We start from the raw sequence: 21,470 nt of genomic DNA, 5'->3' as shown, positions 1-21,470 counted from the left end.
AAAAAGTTACAAGTGGTTCATATGTTGTGACACGGAGTGGAAAGCATTTTAGAAGGCAATGGCTTGTGTTATCTGAACCTGCGATTTATGACTTTAGCCCCGTTTCCACCACAGGAACTTTACCCAGGAACTAGGAACTTTGGGTGGTACTTCGTGTGTTTAGACCGCAGGAACCAGGGTAAAATTGAAGTTCCGGGTAAATATTTCCCCCTCCAAACGGCCCTGCTCGCGAGGTAGTACTTTTTCAAAGTTCAGGAACTTTCGAGGGCGGGACTTGGGCGCTGAACATGCTGATTGGTTGAGCTCACGCAGTTCAACCGGCATTTTTAAAAGTCTTTTGCGAGGTTCGTTCTGCTTTCAGTAAATATCAGTCTTTGCTCTCTGTCTGGTGGCGCGCGTTCGTCTCAGCCATCTCACGTTCAATGTCCGTAATAGCTGATAATAATATACATTGTCATTTTAAATCTAGCTTTACAAGCTTTCTGAATATGCTGCAGCTGCATGCTGCTGAATCTGCATATTAGTGCTCTTTTCTGTCGTTCTTAATTACCTCTTTAGTAAACCTATACATAACCAGCAAAAGCAGCAAAGCTTGAATCTCTTCCATACTCGTTATTAATTTTTTTTCACCATGTAAACGACCTGACCGATTACTTTTAAGTGTGTGTCCTTACATGACGTGACGGCGCGCGCCGCGCTCATGTTGACAAGAGAAGAAAGCTAATTTTTCTGAGGGGTAAACTTTTTATTTCGTAAGTTATGAAGATAATGTTGGAGTAATGACACAGCGTATATTGCCCCAGGCAGTTTTTACTTTAACTGCGCCTGACAGAAGATTTTTTTTTCTGAGATGATTATTACACTTTAAAACAAATAGCTATAAATAATACTGTATTAGTCCTGGTGGCCGTTAAGAGTTGCTATGGCTACAGTTAACACACTCCAGCTGCTGGAGAAAACAGCGTCACAAATCTGGATTTGGTTTGTATTGTTCAAAACTTTTTTTAGTAAGATATATTTGATCCAAAAAATGGATCCCAGCTAGCCTAGAAATCTAGACGCACCCTAGCGGCAGCAAATCTAATCTGCCCGCGAGTGTTGCAACTCTCAATACCCTTCTGAGCTGTAAACGCCTAACTCTTGCCGGGCCAATCACATCGTGTATAGAATCGGTGGGCGGGGCCATAATGACAATGTCCGAGTTGCGTTTGCATGCTGCCTTCTAGTAAACACAGAAGGTGTTTCTCAATGAGAAACGCCTACAAACTGGCAAACGGCAGTCTTTCGAATCAGCTTTGACCGCGACTCTGGAAGACTTAGAGTTAAGCTTTTCTCTTAGAAAAGAACGGCACTGAAGTCATTCTTAAAAAGGGAAGATGTGTTCGGAGTTTTGCTGACCGGATACAGCGAATGTTTAATCTATCAACAAGCTCCGTTTCAGCTTCGTTGCTCTGGTTGGTTGTAGCGCTATCCTATCTCGTGCAAAGGGAGTTTGAAAGACAACCGTTTATCCCGCCGCTCGGATTGAGCCCTGTCAATGCTGAGTTTCCAGACCAAACATCTTGATGTGAATCTGGCTTGTCAGGCTAGATCCCAGCAGAAGGGTGGAATTCAAGAACAAAAATGTGATAAAACTGGTTTAAAAACAAAAACAAAAAACGTCTCGGGTTATGAATATAACCCATGTTCCCTGAGAGGGAACGAGACACTGCGTCATCGTAGATGACACATCGGGGGGAACGCCCTCGGCGTGACGCTGCTGAGTTCATATCAAAAAAGTCCAATCTTGATTGGTGTTGCGTAATGACGTAACGAGTGACGGCATACCCGGAGGTATAAAGGGACGCCGGCACAAGCAAACGCAGCTTACTGCTATGAAGCGGGCCGCTCTGTAGATAGGCGGGGCTACGAGACGCAGTGTCTCGTTCCCTCTCAGGGAACATGGGTTATATTCATAACCCGAGACGTTCCCTTTATCGAGGGAACTCGCACTGCGTCATCGTAGATGACACATCGGGGAACGAGTACCCACTAGTCCTCGCCTATCTTGCACCCCATGACATGAACCGGAGTGCATAATCAGGGGGCGAGCACCCTAGCGCCTGGCGTCGCCGGGAGGTGCAGACTATAATACCTCACGAAGGTATGCGGTGTGGCCAACCCAGCCGCCTCGCAAATCTCTTGCAGAGAAGCTCCGGAAAGGAGGGCTACCGAGGAGGCCATGCCCCTGGTAGAATGAGCCCTCACGGCTATAGGTGAAGGCAAGTTGCGCACCTGATAGGCCGTGGCTATTGCCTGGACAATCCAGTTACTAATTGTCTGTTTCGCTGCAGGCAGCCCCTTCCTAGGTGGACCAAAGCACACTAACAACTGGTCTGACTTCCTCCACTGGGCAGACCTCTCCAAATAAATCCTCAATGCCCGCACCGGGCAGAGGAGGTGAAGCCTGCCCTCATCTGCCGTCACATGAGGCGGGGGATGAAAAGCCTGGAGAACCACCGACCGTACCGCATTAGACGGTACCTTGGGGACGTATCCCGGGGTCGGCCGCAAGATAGCTTTTACGTTGCCTGGGGCAAACTCCAAGCAATTGGGTGTTACTGCCAATGCCTGAAGGTCCCCCACCCTCCTCAGAGAGGTGATGGCTAAGAGAAAAGCTACCTTAAGCGTGAGGTTCTTGGCCTCAGCCAACTCTAGCGGTTCGAAGGGGGCCTCAACCAACCCTTCGAGAACCACTGCCAGATCCCACGCAGGGATCCTAGAACGAGCCACAGGTCTCATCCTCCGCGCTCCTCGGAGGAACCGTACAACCAGATGGTGCCTCCCCAGAGGTCCTTCACCTAATGGTGCGTGGAAAGCTCCTATCGCTGCCACATACACCTTAAGTGTGGACGGGGTAAGCCCGGCGGAAAACCGATCTTGCAGAAACTCCAGTACTGAAGCCACAGCGCAGTTCACTGGGTCTACTTCACGGTCTCTACACCATATGGAGAACACTCTCCACTTCAAGTTGTACAGCTTCCTGGTGGAAGGAGCCCTGGAGCTGAGTATAGTCTCCACGACACCTGCTGACAGCCCTTCCTCTATGAGCTCTGCCCCCTCAGGGGCCAAGCCCACAGGTTCCATAACTCTGGCTGGGGGTGAAATATCGAGCCCCCCGCCTGAGTCAACAGATCCCTCCTCAGAGGAATCTGCCATGGAAGGTCGTCTAGCAGGTCCATAATGTCGGAGAACCATACCCTGGTCGGCCACCGGGGTGCTATCAGAAGCAGGCGAATGCCTTCCCGGCGAACCCGCTCCAGAACTCCCGGGAGCAGAGCAATCGGGGGAAATGCGTGCAGACGCAGCCTCGGCCACGCCTGTGACATGGCATCCAGGCCCAACGGAGCCGGATGCCTGAGGGAGAACCAAAGTGGACAGTGGGTCGTCTCTCGAGATGCAAACAAATCCACTTCCATTCGGCCAAACCTCTCGCATATGGCCTCCACCACCTCTGGATGGAGACGCCACTCCCCGGGCCTCAGCCCCTGCCTCGACAGGATGTCTGCTCCCTGGTTCTGGTCCCCCGGGATATAAACTGCCCTGAGAGAAGACAGTTTCCCGTGGGACCACAGGAGGACCTGATGCGCCAGTCTGTACAGAGGGCGCGATCTCAGACCCCCCTGATGATTTAGATACGATACCACGGCAGTGTTGTCGGATCGTATCAGGACATGGTGGCCGCGAAGGTCCTCGAGAAAACTCCTCAGAGCTTTCCAGACAGCCAGCATCTCTAGGCAGTTGATGTGCCATGAAGCATGCTGGGCTGTCCAAGGACCTCTCGCCCCTTGGCCTTCCATGACCGCGCCCCAACCAGTAAGGGATGCATCTGTTGAAACGGTTTTCCGGCAACACGATGCTCCCAATACTAGCCCCAGGGACAGAAACCAAGGTTTCTTCCATATAACCAGGGAACGAATGCATTTGCGCGTTACCCTGATCATACGAAAGGGATTCCCCTTCGGAGAAAACCCCTTGGTTCTCAGCCACCACTGTAGCGGTCTCATGTGGAGCAGGCCGAGCGGAATCACACTGGACGCTGCTGCCATGAGACCCACCAGTCTCTGGAACTGTTTGACAGTGATGCTGTGGCCCAACCTTATACTTGAGACCTCCGCCCGTATGGTCATGATACGTGCGGGTGACATGTGTGCCCGCATCGTTACCGAGTCCCACACTATTCCCAGGAACGTAATTCTCTGGGAGGGCGTCAACGTGCTCTTTTTCGCGTTGAGTCTCAACCCCAAACACCTCATGTGTGCTAGAACAGCATCTCGATGCTGAACTGCCATATCGTACGACCTGGCCATGATCAACCAGTCGTCGATATAATTCAGTACCCGGATGCCCTGGAGTCTTAGCGGAGCCAGGGCTGCATCCATGCACTTCGTGAAGGTGCGAGGTGACAAGGCTAGGCCAAAGGGAAGGACCCGATATTGGAACGCTTCGCCCCCGAAAGCGAACCTCAGGAACTTCCTGTGACTGGGAAGGATGGAAATATGGAAGTAAGCGTCCTTTAGATCTATCGTGACGAACCAGTCCTCGAACTGGATCTGACTCACGATAACAGGAATGGTTAGCATCCTGAACCTGTATCTCCTCAGAGACCGATTCAGAAGCCTGAGATCTAATATTGGACGCAACCCCCCATCCTTCTTGGGGACTATGAAGTACCGGCTGTAGAACCCGACCTCCCTTTCTGGCGGGGGGACCCTTTCTATCGCCCCTTTTTCCAGCAGAGAGCGTACTTCCTGCCCCATTACCCCCACCTGCTCGGGACCGACCACTGTCCAGACTATCCCCCCAAATTTCGGGGGGGGAACTCTGAACTGCAGTCTGTATCCCCGTTCTACAGTGCGCAGGGCCCACACAGAGATATTCGGAAGGCATGACCATGCGCCGAGATACTCTGATAAGGGGACCAGCCTCTCGAGGCTGGTCTGGGGTATCAACCGAACCTCTGCCTCGACCCCCTGAAGCGGATAACCGGCAGGGACTAATCGAGGCAGATTTTCGGTGTGTGAACGCAGTCGCTGCTCTGCCGCAGATTTTATATGTGCTGGCCAGAGCCGCGCGCGAACATGGGGAAACGACGTGGTCCGGAGCCCTTTTGACTGCGAGAGCACAACATCGATTTCCCGAGAGCCTCGGGGGGAGAACGACCTCGGTCGCTCCGCACTGTGGGGGACAGCTCTCAGCGGTCCTGCCGCAGCTAGGACCGCTTGGAAGCCTTCTTGGCCTGAATAACCTCCCTCAGGTCGGTCTTCGGCTTTGAAGACTTCCCGCGAGAGCGTCGCTTCTTCTGCCAAGCTCCCTCAGGAGGGGCACGAGAAGCGACGCTCTGCTTCTGCACCTCACGGTGCGAGGAGCCCTCTGCTGGCCGAGACTGCCCGCTCGAGGCAGCCTTGCTGGAGGAGCCCCAGCGGCGAGGGATGAACTGGCTGAGAGCGGCAGCCTGCTTTTTCACCTCCTGAAACCTCTCGACGACGGTGCTCACAGCGCCGCCGAAAAGGCCAGAAGGCGAAACCGGGGAATCAAGGAGAAAGTGTCTGTCTCTCTCCCTGATCCCCGACAGGTTCAGCCAGAGATGCCTCTCCGCGCACACCAAACCCGCCATGGAGCGGCCGATATCACGGGCCGCTTGTTTGGTGACACGAAGAGACAAATCCGCTGCCTTCCTCAGCTCAGTCACATCCTCCGGAGAGGGACCCTCGCCCTCATCGAGCTCCTTCAGCAAGTCCGCTTGGTAGGCCTGCAGAACCGCAAGAGTGTGCAGGCACCCACCAGCGCGACCAGCCGCACTATATGCCCTCGCCACCAGCTTCGAAGTCTCTCGGCATGGTTTCGAGGGCAATGCCGGGGTCTTCAATGAAGCTGCTGTCTCGGGAGAGAGGTGGCCCGCGAGCGCCTCTTCTACCCTCGGCAGCGCAACATATCCCTTCTCAGACGCTCCCAGCACGTTAGCGAAGTCAAGTGCAGGGGGCGTAGTCAAACGTGCTGAGAAGGGTTTCTCCCACGCCCTGCACAGCTCACTGTGCAGGTCGGGGAAAAACGGCAGACCCCGGCGTGGAGGCTGGGCTCGACGCTTGAAGAAGCGCTCGTCCAGCTTGCTTGGCGGCTGGACGTGCACTTCCTCTTGTGGCCAATCTAAGCTCAGCTTGGCCACAGCGCGAGTCAAGACCTCCACGAGCTCCTCCATAGCCTGCGAGTGGGGTGGCGACTGCCCCACTGCGCCTGCTTCGGTGCTCATTGTCAACGATCCCTCGGAATCGGACAGCATGAGCACCTGATCCTCCGCCTCGCGGGAAGAAGCCGCAGCGCGGGCTTCCACACGTGGCGGAAGATCCTCTGAATCGTCAGAGGAAGAGAGAGATGCCTCAACATTCCCTAATCCCGCTGACAGATCCAGCTGCGAGCCCCACGACCTGCGGCGCCGCTCTGCCTCGGCAACAGCGGGCCCAGAACCGCGAGGCTCGCGAGGCTGACCGGCCTCGTCAAAGACCGCCAGCCGCGAGCGCAGTACTCTCAGCGGCAGCTTATCACATTCGCCGCAAGCCGCTCCCTCGAGAGCGGCCCGGGCGTGCTGCACGCCGAGACACTGCACACAGAGCTGGTGTGTGTCCGTGCCCGAAATAAAGCGCGGACAGGGAGGCACACACCGTCTGAACTGCTCGCTCGCCATATCTAATGATATAATAAGCCCTACGGGACAAACAACACCAAATAGACAGACAGAACACAGAGCGCGACCGCTGAAAGCAGGAAGCTGCGTTTGCTTGTGCCGGCGTCCCTTTATACCTCCGGGTATGCCGTCACTCGTTACGTCATTACGCAACACCAATCAAGATTGGACTTTTTTGATATGAACTCAGCAGCGTCACGCCGAGGGCGTTCCCCCCGATGTGTCATCTACAATGACGCAGTGCGAGTTCCCTCGATAAAGGGAACATTTGTATCATGTAATATAGTTTTCAATCTACATTTGACATAATTTCATGTGATTTCATTTACTTGACACCTCTGCTTGAAATCAACACCCATCTTGTTCACTTTAACGTTGTTAAAGAAGAGATAAATGCACTAAAGCTTAGATGTTCCACATTAGTCAGTGTCTCACATTACACTAATCCACCCTAGTCTGAGGAAAGAACTCAAGGAGAGAGTATTGCTGTAACCTTTTCCCATTTTATGCTTACAGTAAACACCTAAAAACGGCACTGGCATGCTTGTCAACATTATTGGGGGTTGAACCTGACCAATGATCCGCCACATGAGAACTAGAGGCTAAAGAAAACAAATTAAAAAAGGACCCACTATATTTTAGGTGACCGTACCTAAATTGATACAATGCACTTATTGTCTACATACATGTTTTTACATTGTACTTACTATTTTAAAATGACCTGTATGCAATTAATCTGTAATTAATTACATTTATATTTGCTCTGTTGACATTTCCCTTACACCTAAACCTACCCTTACTACACCTGTCCCTAACATTACGTATCCCATATATAAAGTGTTTTAAAATACAATATCAACACAATAGGTATATTGTATTTATTTGCTGATGTAAGTACATAGTATAAAGTTGGACCGAAAAATAACCTTAAAAACTGAGATATGAAAAAGATTTGATTTGATAGGTCTTAGATCTGGTATTATGTATTCTTGAAATATATATATTTCAAATTTTTCCAGACTTCAACTTCTCAGAATTTTTTTTTGCTGTTGTTTTAAAATTAGCATAATTAAAAAATTAATATTCTACTCAATGATCAGACACATCTTAAACATCATTAAACCTTTTTTAATGTACAGTTCAGCCACATGTAGAGCTTATATTTTAGTGAGTTCGAAAAAAAAATGATACAGCAATGACATCACAGGGTCCTATAATGGATGTGAGATAAAAGAATAATTCAAGCTGTCTGGAAGAAAGAGAGAAAAAGAGAAGGAAATGAATAAGTGACTAAAGAAACTAAAGAAAATAAACTACAACACTAAGAGAAATGCAGAGAGGACGCGAAAAAAAGAAAGAAAAGAGGTAAAAAGAAAGCAGACAGGAGAAAAAGCTAAGGGACAAACTAGTAGGAAATCAGCTATAAGAATAATAAATAAGCCTTGTAAGCATAGTAAAAGTGAAAGAAGTATGAAAGAAATATGTACGAGTGAAAGCATGTGCACAACAACAAATTCAACCCAGAGAAGGAATGAAATGGAGATTTAAAAAAAAAAAAAAACGGAAATAAGATTAAATCAGATGGCATGACTTGAAAGTGGGGTGGGGCAGAAATAACTGAAAAATAGAGGCAATAACAATCAAGCCAAGCAGCCGAAGGAAGGAAGGAAGGAAGGAAGGAAGGAAGGAAGGAAGGAAGGAAGGAAGGAAGGAAGGAAGGAAGGAAGGAAGGAAGGAAGGAAGAAAGAAAGAAAGAAAGAAAGAAAGAAAGAAAGAAAGAAAGAAAGAAAGAAAGAAAGAAAGAAAGAAAGAAAGAAAGAAAGAAAGAAAGAAAGAAAGAAAGAAAGAAAGAAAGGAAAGTACAGAATAGTTCCCTAGAAAGAGAAACCATCTTAGCGGTTTTCAAATTTTGATTCATTTTTGAATCAGTAATTTGGAATTTAAAAAAAGATCTTAAGCAGGCATTAATGCACTAAGCCTTAACGAAAGAAGAAAGTCATTAAAAGCAGAAAGTAAAGAGAAGTAAAGCACACAACATGATCAAATAAGCATTAAAAAAGAAGATGAAAGTGGTAAAAGAATAAAGACAGAATAAGAATACAAAAGTTATGATGCTGAAGCAAACACAGCATTTGAACCACAGCATAAACTGAACAGAGAAAAAAACGAAGGTGAATGGACAAGATGAACAGCATCACATAACAGGAAATGACAGGGGAAAAAATCAGAGAAAGAAAGAAAGAAAGAAAGAAAGAAAGATAGATAGATAGATAGATAGATAGATAGATAGATAGATAGATAGATAGATAGATAGATAGATAGATAGATAGATAGATAGATAGATAGATAGATAGATAGATAGATAGATAGATAGATAGATAGATAGATAGATAGATAGATAGATAGATTTAGCTTAGAGGTAGATTACATTATGAGAAAAAAACCCCAGTGCCATTGCTGTATCTCACAGTATTGCTTGTGACAGCAGAAATTACACAAATTACACACACTCGAACACTCCAAAGACACTCCATCAAACACGCGCACACAGTCATATACATACTAGACAATATCAGAGTTTTGTATTTCTCTCTGGGGTAAGTTCCACTAGAGGTATATGTCTATTTTATATCATCAGCATTCAACAGTGCAACAGATCCAATGGTTGTAATAAAAATACAGTGTTGGGAGCTTTTTGAGGCCCGTCATTACCTGTGAGGCTCTATAAGCACATGATGACTTCCATATCATAGCACTATTATGATAGTATCAGTATGTTTTTACTGTAGATAACAACAACACCATGATATGTTAGAGACTCAGTATGATAAGTATGTACTTTTCTTTTTTGGTGGGATATTTCTTAAATTAGCAATTAGAAGTCCTTAAATATAAATAATGATTTTTCAGGCTGGATTCTTTTTCCCCCAATAAATATCGGCAGTATTTACAATCTTAAGGTCAGCCGGTTCCTTGGAAAACAGTGGTTCACATAGGAATTGACAGTCTTATAAGCCAATATAAGCAGAAGGGAATCAAAGAGCTGTTTTCGTTCAGTACGGAGTAAAGCGGTTGTAGCCTCCACGGTACAAACTTGCCTGTAAACAAACAGAATAAATCAGAAATTCTATCATATCAACTGACTGTACTCGCCACGAGCAGTTGTACACTTTGTAACTTACCATTGTTCCAACTCCGTAAGTGGTGGTGGGTCCCACTGAGTGATGGTAGGGGTCTGCCGCTGTGGCATAGACTCTTCCGTATCTTAAAAAAAATAAAAGAAATAAGGATGGATGGATAAATGGATGGATAGCTGGATAGAAAGATGCTCTTACCCATCACTGTATGTTGCTGTTGCAGCTGCTGAGGCCGACTGAGCCACTCGATATGTAGCTGGATATCCTCCCTAAAGAAAGGAAGTTTGTTATTAATTCAGAAAACTATTTGAATTGCAAAAAATGTTTGCTAGAGGGACTTCAAAATTAAATTTTCCAGGTAGGTTTAAGGTTGTTTGTGTATAAATAATATAGGTTGATTTCAAGAATTCAATAAACTTGGATCAATCCTTTCAATGGACATTTCACCTTTTAGTAGTCTGGATTTAGGCTTTTGTGAGATCCTGGCAGTGCATGATCAGTCACATTCTCTGCTTCTTGGCCAGCTCATAGTTTTAACCACACTAACACTGCTATTTCATCTGTTACGTATCTTGTGACTTTTGTTCTGAGCAATCAATGTAAGCCTAATATTACAAGAACTTCAACCTGTGGTCAGTTGAGCACTTCATAATTTAGGCTAGATTCACAACAAAATCTTGGAAATTTGCTGGTAAATGAGTAAATGTTGACTGGTAACATACATAGACTTCTGCACCATACAATCCATCCTGATACACCACTCTGCAGGAGACAGAAACAAGGCACATTACATTGTGCCATAAATGAAATAAAATGAATTCAAGTTTAATTTCATTAAATATATATTATATAATAACATGAGTTCAAATAAATCACTTAAACGTCTTTTTTTATGAATCAGTAATTCCAGTATAGTGTAAAAACTAACTAAACGTTTTGTAGTAACATGTCCACTGAGAGAGTGACTGACCCCGGATAGGCTGGTACTGCAGCTGGCGTGGCTGCGGCTGCAGCTGAGCGGATTGTATTGTAGACTGCCCTACCACGTCCACGGAGGCCAGAGCCTCTATACGCCAAAGTCGGCGTGGGAACAGGATAAGGGAAGCTGGCAACTATTAAACCCAAAAAGTGAAAAGGACAGGGTAAAACGACAAATGACGTATGCTAAAGTCGATTTAGGACAGGACATTTCTGGTAACTATTATGGATTACAAGTTAGGATTAAAAATACCCATACCTGTGTAAAGTTCAGGGGCGTACATGGCCCCCATTACTTGATTGATTTTCCACCCAGCAGCTACAGAAATAGACGCATAAGTGAGAGCTGAATTCTACCAACCTTTTATTTTCATACTAGTAGTTACAAGTTTAAACATTTTGGGCAGTATTAATGGAAGCTCACCGTTCACTAATGGCGTCTGGGGCTTTTTTGTAACCACCCTTGCTGTGGCGTTGTTCACCTGAGGATCAGAGTCATTTAATTGCTTAGTTATCTCTTCTCCCTAACACAGTAACTTATCCTCATACCTCAATTTTCCTTCCCTCGACGATCGTTCCATTGAGCTTCTCTCTCGCTCTATCTGCCTCAACTGCACTCTCGAATGTCACAAATCCAAACCCCTAAAGAAACAATTATAATAAAGTTGAATCACAGATTAAACTCAAAATAAAGACGTGACTAACTTAGCACAACTGTTAAACCTACTGACCTTTGACCCTCTCTCATTAAAGATGATCTCCACATCTAAAATCTTGCCAAATTGCTGAGAGATGAAAGAAAACAGATATTAACTAAACATTTTAAAATGAATTAATGTGTATTAAAATGATGTTAATTGAAGGGATAGTTCACCCATAAATGAGAATTTAGTTATCATTTACTTATGTTGTTCCAAGCCTGAAACATCTTTTCTTCTGCTATTCATTCTTCTGTTAGGTGCAAAAGAAGACTTTTTTTGTCCATATAATGAAAGTCAGGTGGTTCCAATGTTGTTTTGAACCTCATTGGCTTTAATTGTATATACAAAAATGTTGAAACATTTGTCAAAATATCTTCTTTTGACCTCTGCAGATGAAAGTCATACTTCTTTGGAATGTCAATGATAACCGGATGTTCATTGTTAGGTGATCTCTTCAAATTTAAAAAAGGCCAACTGAGTAATGCATTACATTTGGGACAAACACAAATGATCTTACCCCAAACATCTGCCTCAGGTCTGGGTCTCGAAACCTAAAAGGGATGTTGGAAACGTGAAGCCTTTTGGGTTGGGCCTTCCCAGCTCCTTCCTCCTCACTTCCACTTCCTGTTCCACTGCCAGACGCCACAGTAAGAGACTGTGGGTCAGATGTTACAGGTGCCAAAGAATCATCCTATGAGGGTGACAGGAATGAAAGATAGGGAAAGGAGAAAATGTTGGAGCAGAAAGAGTGAGGAGGAAGTTAAAGAGAAGAATAGAAAAGTACAGAAGAAACATTAGTATGCATTTCATGACAACAAACTTTAAGTTCTTATCTATGCTAAGATCTCTTATCAAACTAACTGCAATCTAACATTTTATTGGGAGAAAACTGGTTTTATAAAGTGACCACAACAAAACGTAAAGGAGCATTCCTCATCCAGTGATTCCTCTCAAGCAAAAGTGAGGAAATGTGAACAAGTTCCCATTTTAGTGAGCTGTCTAAGTACATGCCTGTTAGACGTAAAAAACACAATTTGCATTGAAAATAGAGCACAGTCATATTTAAACTTCAGTAGGGTCAATACCAGCTTAAAGTCATTAACAACGTGTAACTTTCTGAGCGCGGCAACTGAAATATTGTCATATGTAATGCATTACACAGCATTTCCTATTGCAATGATTGTACATGACTGTGAATAAAATGCCCCCATGCAGATCAATACATAGGAGTGTTTTGTGCTTCAAACCCAACACATCAACTATCTCACAATGCATCACGATGCCAGTTCGTATGTCTGCACAGCCTACCTCACCAAACGGCACAAAACTGTTACCATTAAAAAATGGATTATGAAGTAAAAAAAGTGTATTAAAAAAGTTCAAAAACAGATAGAGCCAATAGCTAGAAGAAAAAGAGTAGTCGAGCATAGCGAGACAAAGTATAAAGAGGAAGGGAAAATGGTGAAAAAATTCAAAAATATATATAAAAAAGAAATGTGAGGGCACAGCGAATCATGTGAATGGAATCTTAAAGCGGGGGGGGGGGGGGGTTATGCAAATGATAAGAATGGTCATTAGAACGAGAAAGAAGGACAGACAGATGGCCAATTCCATATCTATTTTATAATGATGGAAAAAGTTGAAGCAGAAAGACAAAATTACCTCTGCTTTAACTCATCCATTACAGATCTGCAGTACTTAAGGGTAAAGGGTAACAAAACAGCTCTAATCTGGGCAGAAAAGGGGGGTGCATTCGGTTCATCATGTTCCCTTCCTTTGATTCCACATAAAAGTTTTTTATTTTTTATTATTTTTTTCATTATTTTAGGTGTTTCATCCCAGAGGTCCCTCCTCCATAGGACTAATTCAGACTGTATACTTCTCAAAATCAATACGTTTTATATCTTTGTACATTACCATGTTGAGATGATTCAATTTAAGTTTTAATTACATTTTTCTTTAAACAAACAAAGTGCAACAGACTTATTATAAATAGATAATATATTTATATTATCTGCCATACATCGATTTTCTTGCCCATTACACTTTTTTTTTAATGTTTATCTGTCTTAGCCAAAACTTTCAAAATCAGTGTATCCCTATAGATTTGACTATGAGAAAGAAGAATTTAATTCATCTTAATTAATCACCAGAAGTAGCACTGTAATGACTATCCCTCCTTAGTGTTCCCCCTACAGTATAGAGAATCAGCAGCACAATAAAAAGAGCACAAAAATACAAATGATGGATGTTGATGACCCTAAAGAGGGCAAGAAGGCAAGGAAGGGTCTAGAACCGAGTGAACCCCAAAATGGAAAGTAAAAGGCAGAAGCAATAAACAGGGGAATTCAAGCAGCTTACGCATTTCAGCATATAACTTTACAGTTGGATTGCAAAACTGCAACAATGTGCCATTTTTGGAACCAACACAGAACGGTGTATTAATAAGGAAGAAAGAAGTAGGGGATATTTACGAACAGACACACACACACACACACACACACACATCCACACACGCAAACAGATCATGGTTAAGGTTAACTCTGAGCTGGCCGGGCTGATTGCTAGCTGTAATGACTACGACAGCAGACAGTCACACAGAAAATACTGTTGAATCATCATCATCATTACATTCATCCAGAGACACAGGCCAGGGAGGGATTTTGAGAGAAGTGACAGATTGAGGAAAGGTGTGATGGGAAGGTATGTGATGATATCACGTCACGATGCAGAGTGCTTTTCTGACTGGACCTGGGAAACATAGATGAGGGGGGAGGGGTCATCCCGTCTGAATCCCCCCCTTGACCCCTCCCTCCACGGCGGCGTCTCATAGTCCCAATATCTGGCGCTCTCTAGTGATATAAGCAATGTGGACAGAAGATGGTGTGACAGAGAAAGAGAGAACTCATTGCATGAACTTTTTCAGTGAAAAAAAAAAACTTTCATAGTGAATTTATTACTCTCAGTCCTCCCCACAATTCCTTTGTTAAACTTAAAATGGCGTTCTGCAATTACTGTACCCGATAAGCCACTAATAATGGCTTAAAACACATTCTAAAAAACAAACAAAAAACAATAACAATCATCATGGTGATGACACATTAAATGTATGGCATGGGTCCAATAGACAATATGTCAGCAATTACAGATTGTCCTTTAAATACAATATTTACATCTGGGTTCATGATTGGCATCTCAGTACGGGTGCCTTCACAACATTACTAAATACATTTCATTACATCGATAACAGTGTGACAGAAATAATCATTTATTTGAGTGTTTCAACTAAATTAAGGTTGATTCTCAGGTAAATCTCAGGTTGATTCACTGCACAATATATATCATAGACTTATTTTAGGGGTTTTCAAACTTTTTGAATGCCATGGACCCCAAAATATGATTATATTAAAAACTAAAATATAACAATAGCTATAATGTCATGTATTTAAAATATTAATAATCACAATTATATTGTCCAAAGCACATTATCAATGTATTATCTGGAGAATATTTACTTTTGTGATAAGTTGCAGTTGTTATTATTATTATTATTATTATTATTTCTTACTGTTAAAAATAAAATAAATCTAATACAATAAATTAACTAAATTAGTTAATTATGATTCATTTGAATTTATGAAATATAATTATATATCTTAACTTTTTAACGTAAAACCTAACCTAAAATACATTTTGGTATCCCCCTGGACTTCCATTTTGAAAACCCCTACAGTATATAAACTGGAAAACATATGACATAAAAATTTATATAATGCAGTTTAAGAGTAATAGCAGCCAGAAACTTTAAACACACCTTAGAATTTCTGCTTATTAAAGCAAATTTGTATTTTAACATTTAAGTTTAAATCGTCAAATTTCCAAAGCTCTTTGAAAAGAGAACTAGAAAGCAGAAAAGAAAGTAAGAAGAGGGAAGTTTAAATCAGTGTGTCTTCCATAGTAAGCTTAAATCCTCCTCTATAAGGTGCTCTGAGCCAGCTGAAATGCCATACATGGACAAGGCAAAGGAAGGATGTGTAAAGGACATAGAGATATTTTTAGCTCAGACAGGAGATCCCAGAGGGCCGAAGCATGAGATTATATATCAGCAGCTCATACATATTCCTGACATACGTTCTCTTGCGCAAATACATCTGATTTGACTAATTCACAGTGGTGTTGCCCAGTGTTAAGTAATAATTTATACTTTAATAGTCATTGCTCGACTGTAGGTAAATTTGATTATTTCAATGAATGTTTGTGCTTGATTTAGTCACTTTTTTTGTGTAATATTTATATTTTTGCATATACTAACAAATGCATTTCACTCTTAAGCTCAAGTTATTTAGATACGCCCCTGTGGTAACTGATATTTAAAATCACATTCTTCTCTAAAACACTCTTTATCCAGTCATTTATTGATCAGGTAATCAATCTTACCGTGTTATTGGCGGGTATAGACTCTGTCCCGTCGAGCTGAGAGCCCTGATAGACTCTCAATTGATGATGATCTGCATATTCAGAGTTTGGATGAGCAGCAGTGAAATCAAGGGGTGGCAGTCGGGCAGCAGGTGTGGGTGGGGCTTGTCCAGGTGGAGGGTATGAAGGGGGTTGGGCATAGACCTGGGGAAGTGAAGGGTCACCATTGCCTGGCCCCGCCTCTTGGGCGGTGGCACCCTGTAATGAGATGGAGATGCTGTTTAATAACAGAAATATTAGTTCTGTAAACTGTTCGATCTTCATCATAAACTGTTCAAGAACAAGGCCTATTTAGAGAAAAGATCTGTCTGTGAATAAATCCTGGATTTTTTCATATTTTGAAGTAGGCCTACATATTTGCTACTTTTACTTTTTTTCACACACAAAAAAAAAACAATTCAGGAAGAAAAAGGAATGCTTAAAAAAAGGGGAAAAAAAGAAAGATGAAAAATAATTTGGAACAATTATGGGTACAATACTAAATATTTTTTGCCAAATAAAACTGACCTGAATTTAGAAGCCAACATACTCTGTTTGCAGAAATTCAGTACATATCATAAATACTAAACAGCTACTCCAGACATAACGTAAAAGTTTAGGCAAAGACATCAATGTATAAAAAGAGGAGTATAAATGTAGTATAAATGATGCGTCTTACCCCTTCAGTGCATTCCACAAGCGACCCAATACTCACCAACAACTGACGCATGCTTTAATGCAACGCTTTCACCCGCCCACCTCACCATAACTCCCTCGCACCCACCAATCGCAGAGCACCAAATCTGTCTCAAGGGAGGTCTTCACACCAGCTGTGTTCATCTGTTCATGTCAATCATCCCATTTCCCCCTCCTCAACAGACACACGTCTGTTGATTCTCACATACAACGCCTCAATGTTTCAGCTCAGTAAAACTCAGTGATCCTAATCATTAAATTGGTGATGGCTGAGGAGATTCACCCCTTCTATATGTAAAGCGCTTTGAGTGGCTAGAAAAGCGCTATATAAATGTAACAAATTATTATATTATTATAAATGAAATGCAATGGCATTGATTTATTGAAACCAGACCAACTAGATTCTTGTAACTATTAAAGAGTGTATGAAACCGATCAGGTAAAACAGGTAAGATCACTCAAACACATTCAAATAACTCTTCACTCAAACATAGAACAAAAAAGTGGAAACCTGAGATATTAAATTCACTTAAAATATGATATATAACACATTTTATGCTGATAGTTCTAATTATAATGACAGTGTTGTGGCATACAAAACGCTTTTTTGAAATCGAAGGTTTTAGGTTTAAAAAAATAAAATAGGCTCAATAAATGTATAGGCAAAATAATGGATATAAAGCTGATATGAAGCTGGTGACACACTTTTTATGGGTGGGTCTCAATCAGCTGATTGAGACGCACCCAATCTGTTTACTCTTTATAACCAAGCAGATAAGGCAGAGTAAATTTAGACTTCACAGATAAACTCTGACACTAAAAGACACGGCTCTGATCAAATATCACTACCACACTTAGAAACAAAAGTAACATCAGTGTCTGTTTCTCATCATATCCTTTATTCAGTGTTGTTGTTATATTATACATCATAATAAATGTTTTCTTTAACCACTGTTAACAGAACATGGCATATCTTACTTTCATTTTTTTTTTAACAAAACAAGAGCAACTTGACACCCCTATGTGAATGATTTACGAGAATCAAACAGGTGCTGTCAGATCTGCAAACTTAAATACTACTGCATGCTGACTCAAAATATCACTCATTGCTGCTGGCTGCAAACCAAGTCAAAAATGAAAATGAAAAGGTTAGTACACCCAAAAAGGACAATTCAATAATTACTCACCCTTGTGTAGTTCCGAACCCGTAAGACCTTTGTTCATCTTCGGAACACAAATTAAGATATTTTGATGACATTCGAGAGCTCTCTGACCCCTTCATAGACAGCAATTCAATGAACACTTTCAAGGCCCAGTAAGGTAGTAAAGACATCGTTAAAATAGTCCATGTCACTTCAGGGATTCAACCTTAATTTTATGAAGCGACGAGAATACTTTTTGTGCGCCAAATCCCCTCAAAATAACGACTTTATTCAATAATATCTTCTCGTCTGTGCCACGCTGTTGACGTAGTAAATACAGTGCAGTGCTTCCAGAACGTTGCCTTACCATTGGCCGACGCTGAAAACGTGAGCACCACGACGCATGCGTGTGATGCTGACACAGGAGCTAACCAATGGTGAGCCGTATAACGTCAACAGCGTAGGAGACTGGCACAGATGAGAAAACGTTAAATAAAGTCGTTATTTTTGTTTGTTTTTTTGCGCAAAAATAGTATTCTTATCGCTTCATAAAAGGTTGAACCACTGGAGTTATATGGACTATTTTGATGATGTCTTTACTACATTTATGGCCCTTGAAAGTGGTCATTAAATTGCTGTCTAGGGGACAGAGAGCTTAATTTGTGTTCCGAAAATGAACGAAGGTCTTACGGGTTTGGAACTACATGAAGGTGTGTGATTAATGGTTTTTATTTTTGGGTGAACTAACCCTTTAAGTTGCATGACAGACTGTAAGTGGCTTTAGACTTTGAAAGCTTTATTCAACAAGAACACACAACAGAATAACTTAAATAAACAATACCAAGCCATGTTCTGGTACAGGGGATATGGAGAACATTCATAAACATAATATTGTTTGAACACACTCCATTAGTTATCTTGTGAGATCTGAACATAAACTGTTAAGTTTGCCATCTTAATTCTTTGTTACTGTGAGAGTATTTAAATAACACCCCTATCTAGCCTATAAAAGATCTTTTTAGGCATACTATCAGATACGAGATTTCTCCCCCCTCACACACACACATTGGCCTCTTCAGCTGTCAGGTTCTGGGTTAAAGATCAGAGTCAGGATGCCAGGTGCCTCATCTGACAGCTGCGGGATCATTCAAACACACACACACAAACACACCACACACACACACACACACACACACACACACACACACACACACACACACACACACACACACACACACACACTTGATGACAAGAATTGCTTATGTGGTCTATACCCATGTATAACAAGGCTCTTTGGAATACTTGATTCTAGTTGGTCAGTTGTGGGATTATGGAGTCAAGTCAGCTTTCTTTGACTGCTAAAAAGCTGTGTTATTTCTATACTGTTAGTATTTATTTTGAATTGGCTTTTATTTTCATTATTTTCATAATTTTAGTCATTTTATGTGCTATCAAATAAATAAAACTAATATATATTTTAAGTTATTTAAGATGACATTTTTCATCAAATATTTATATTTTATTTTAGCTTTATTTCAATTTACATGATTTAAAATAGTTTTAGTAAACAATAACAACACTGGTCCAAAGCAATATAAAAATAAGAATATTCCAAGCAGTTTAACAGTTTACATTGTTTCACTCTTTCTTTATACTCAAACAAGCATTTTACCTACATCTATTTGTTTATTAGCCAAGTAATGTTGGTTGTGCAAGTCATTATTGAAAAATAAAACAATTTAGGGTGATACATTCAGTCTTTTGTGTGTGTGTGTGTGTGTGTGTGTGTGTGTGTGTGTGTGTGTGTGTGTGTGTGTGTGTGTGTGTGTGTGTGTGTGTGTGTGTGTGTGTGTGTGTGTGAGCCTGTTTATGTGGTTTATGAGGACACAAATTTGTATAACTACATGGGTATTACACTGGTATTACACTATAAATGTGGTTTATGAGGACATATCAAATGTCCTCATAATTCAAATGGCCTTAAAAACATACTAAATGATGTTTTTTTGAGAAAGTAAAAATGCAGAATGTTTCCTGTGATGGGTAGGTTTAGGGGCAGGGGCAGTGTAAGGGGATAGAAAATACGGTTTGTACAGTATAAAAACCATTACGCTTATGGAGAGTCCCTGTAAACCACATAGACCAACATGTGTGTGTGTGTGTGTGTGTGGGGGGGGGGGGGGGGGGGGGGGCATTATTATTTTATGATAATGACCATACATTATTACTACACAATTATTACTATTACTGCACACACACAAACATAGAAGGCAAATAATACGATTTCTAATTTTGGAACGCAAAATTGGTGTGTTTTACCCCTACCCATGTTAAACGGATAGTTCACTCAAAAAATTAATTTTCATTATTTCTGGTGGGCCCGATTGACTTCCATAGTGTTTTTTGGAAGGCAATGGCTACCATCAACTTTTTTGTTTACTGACATACTTCAAAATATATTTATTTTGTGTACAGCAGAAGAAAGAAACTCATGCAGTTTTGGAACAAACTGAGTAAATGATGACAGAATTTGGGTGCACTATTCCTTTAAAAGAGAGTGGGAGCAACTAAGAAAATTCCTCTTTTAAATCCTATGCTTTAGATGACAAAATCTGTCACTGTGTATCACTTAAGATAAAGTCAAGAGGCGATCTGAGACATCTATTTCTATATCTCTAATCTGTGTTTGAGGGAATCGGCAGTGAGAAGACTAAAAATACAGCGAGTGTGACAGAGAAAGAGCAGGCACACCGTTTATCAGCTGTCCTGGAATCTCTCTCTCTCTCTCACACACACATACACTCACACAAACATACAATCACATACCTGCACACAAACACACACTAAACCTGTTTTCAGTATGCCACCACGGAAGGACAAATATAACTAATAGAGGGACGCAGCGTCCTTCGCTGACAGAGAGAAACACATTTCAAGTCTTCAGACCTACTGGTGGACGACCGTTTTTTAGTACATATGCAAGCCTTTTGCTGCCCAGTGATTGGTCGATTTGTTCAACATTTTACCAGATATGTGACAGTCTTAAAAATGCTTAAAATAAACACAAATTATTTTTTGTAAAAAAATATTTTTAAATTGTAAATAGATAAACAAATAAATTAATAAATACACTATAAAGTGTGAAAGAGGAAGAGGCAGAGAGAGAAAGGGACATGTTTACCTGTACAAGGCTGGGGTAGCAGGAAGCTGCCTGGGGGTAAACAGGGAGTCCGTAGGGCTGAAGGATCACAGTAGGGGAGGACAGCATGGTGCATAGCCAGAGAAAAGGACAGAAAAAAGGAACAGCTACAGGGGATGGGAGACCAGGAGGAGAGAGGGGAAGGAAAGCTTTCTGAATAAAAAAGTACCAGACAGAGATTTTTTAGAATCCAAATAGAGGAGGAAAAAAGATCCAGGGGTATGAAAAAGAAACAGAGAAGAAGAGTGGGTTTCACTGCACGAACGGCTGGCGTCACAACTTCTAAGTGCTAAACAAAACGAGAATTTAAAAAGAAAGTCAATAAAAAGACCCTCTCCAAAAGTTAAGAGTGCCGAGTTAGTCTGTCTCACAAATGGCAGAGGAGATCAGTACTGAAAGATCTCTGGGGGACACTGCATGTGTGTGTGTGTGTGTGCCTCT

At 42.1% G+C, this 21,470-nt stretch overlaps 1 protein-coding gene across 1 annotated transcript; it reads right to left on the bottom strand.

Moving 5' to 3' along the window:
- Positions 1–8,264: 8,264 nt before the first annotated feature.
- rbfox1l (RNA binding fox-1 homolog 1, like) lies at positions 8,265–21,436 on the bottom strand. Its single transcript, XM_067448425.1, has 12 exons — positions 21,012–21,436; positions 15,975–16,211; positions 12,055–12,228; positions 11,568–11,621; positions 11,386–11,478; positions 11,261–11,318; positions 11,096–11,155; positions 10,829–10,970; positions 10,581–10,620; positions 10,057–10,127; positions 9,904–9,985; positions 8,265–9,819 (listed from the first exon to the last, which is right to left on the bottom strand). Exons 1-12 carry the CDS (start codon positions 21,096–21,098, stop codon positions 9,775–9,777), a joined length of 1,143 nt encoding a protein of 380 aa, XP_067304526.1. The 5' UTR covers positions 21,099–21,436; the 3' UTR covers positions 8,265–9,774.
- Between the last annotated feature and the right edge of the window lie 34 nt (positions 21,437–21,470).

This window comes from Pseudorasbora parva, chromosome 7, assembly GCF_024679245.1.
Source record: "Pseudorasbora parva isolate DD20220531a chromosome 7, ASM2467924v1, whole genome shotgun sequence".
NCBI classification, from domain to species: domain Eukaryota; kingdom Metazoa; phylum Chordata; class Actinopteri; order Cypriniformes; family Gobionidae; genus Pseudorasbora; species Pseudorasbora parva.
This window is presented reverse-complemented; position numbering and strand designations above follow the sequence as displayed.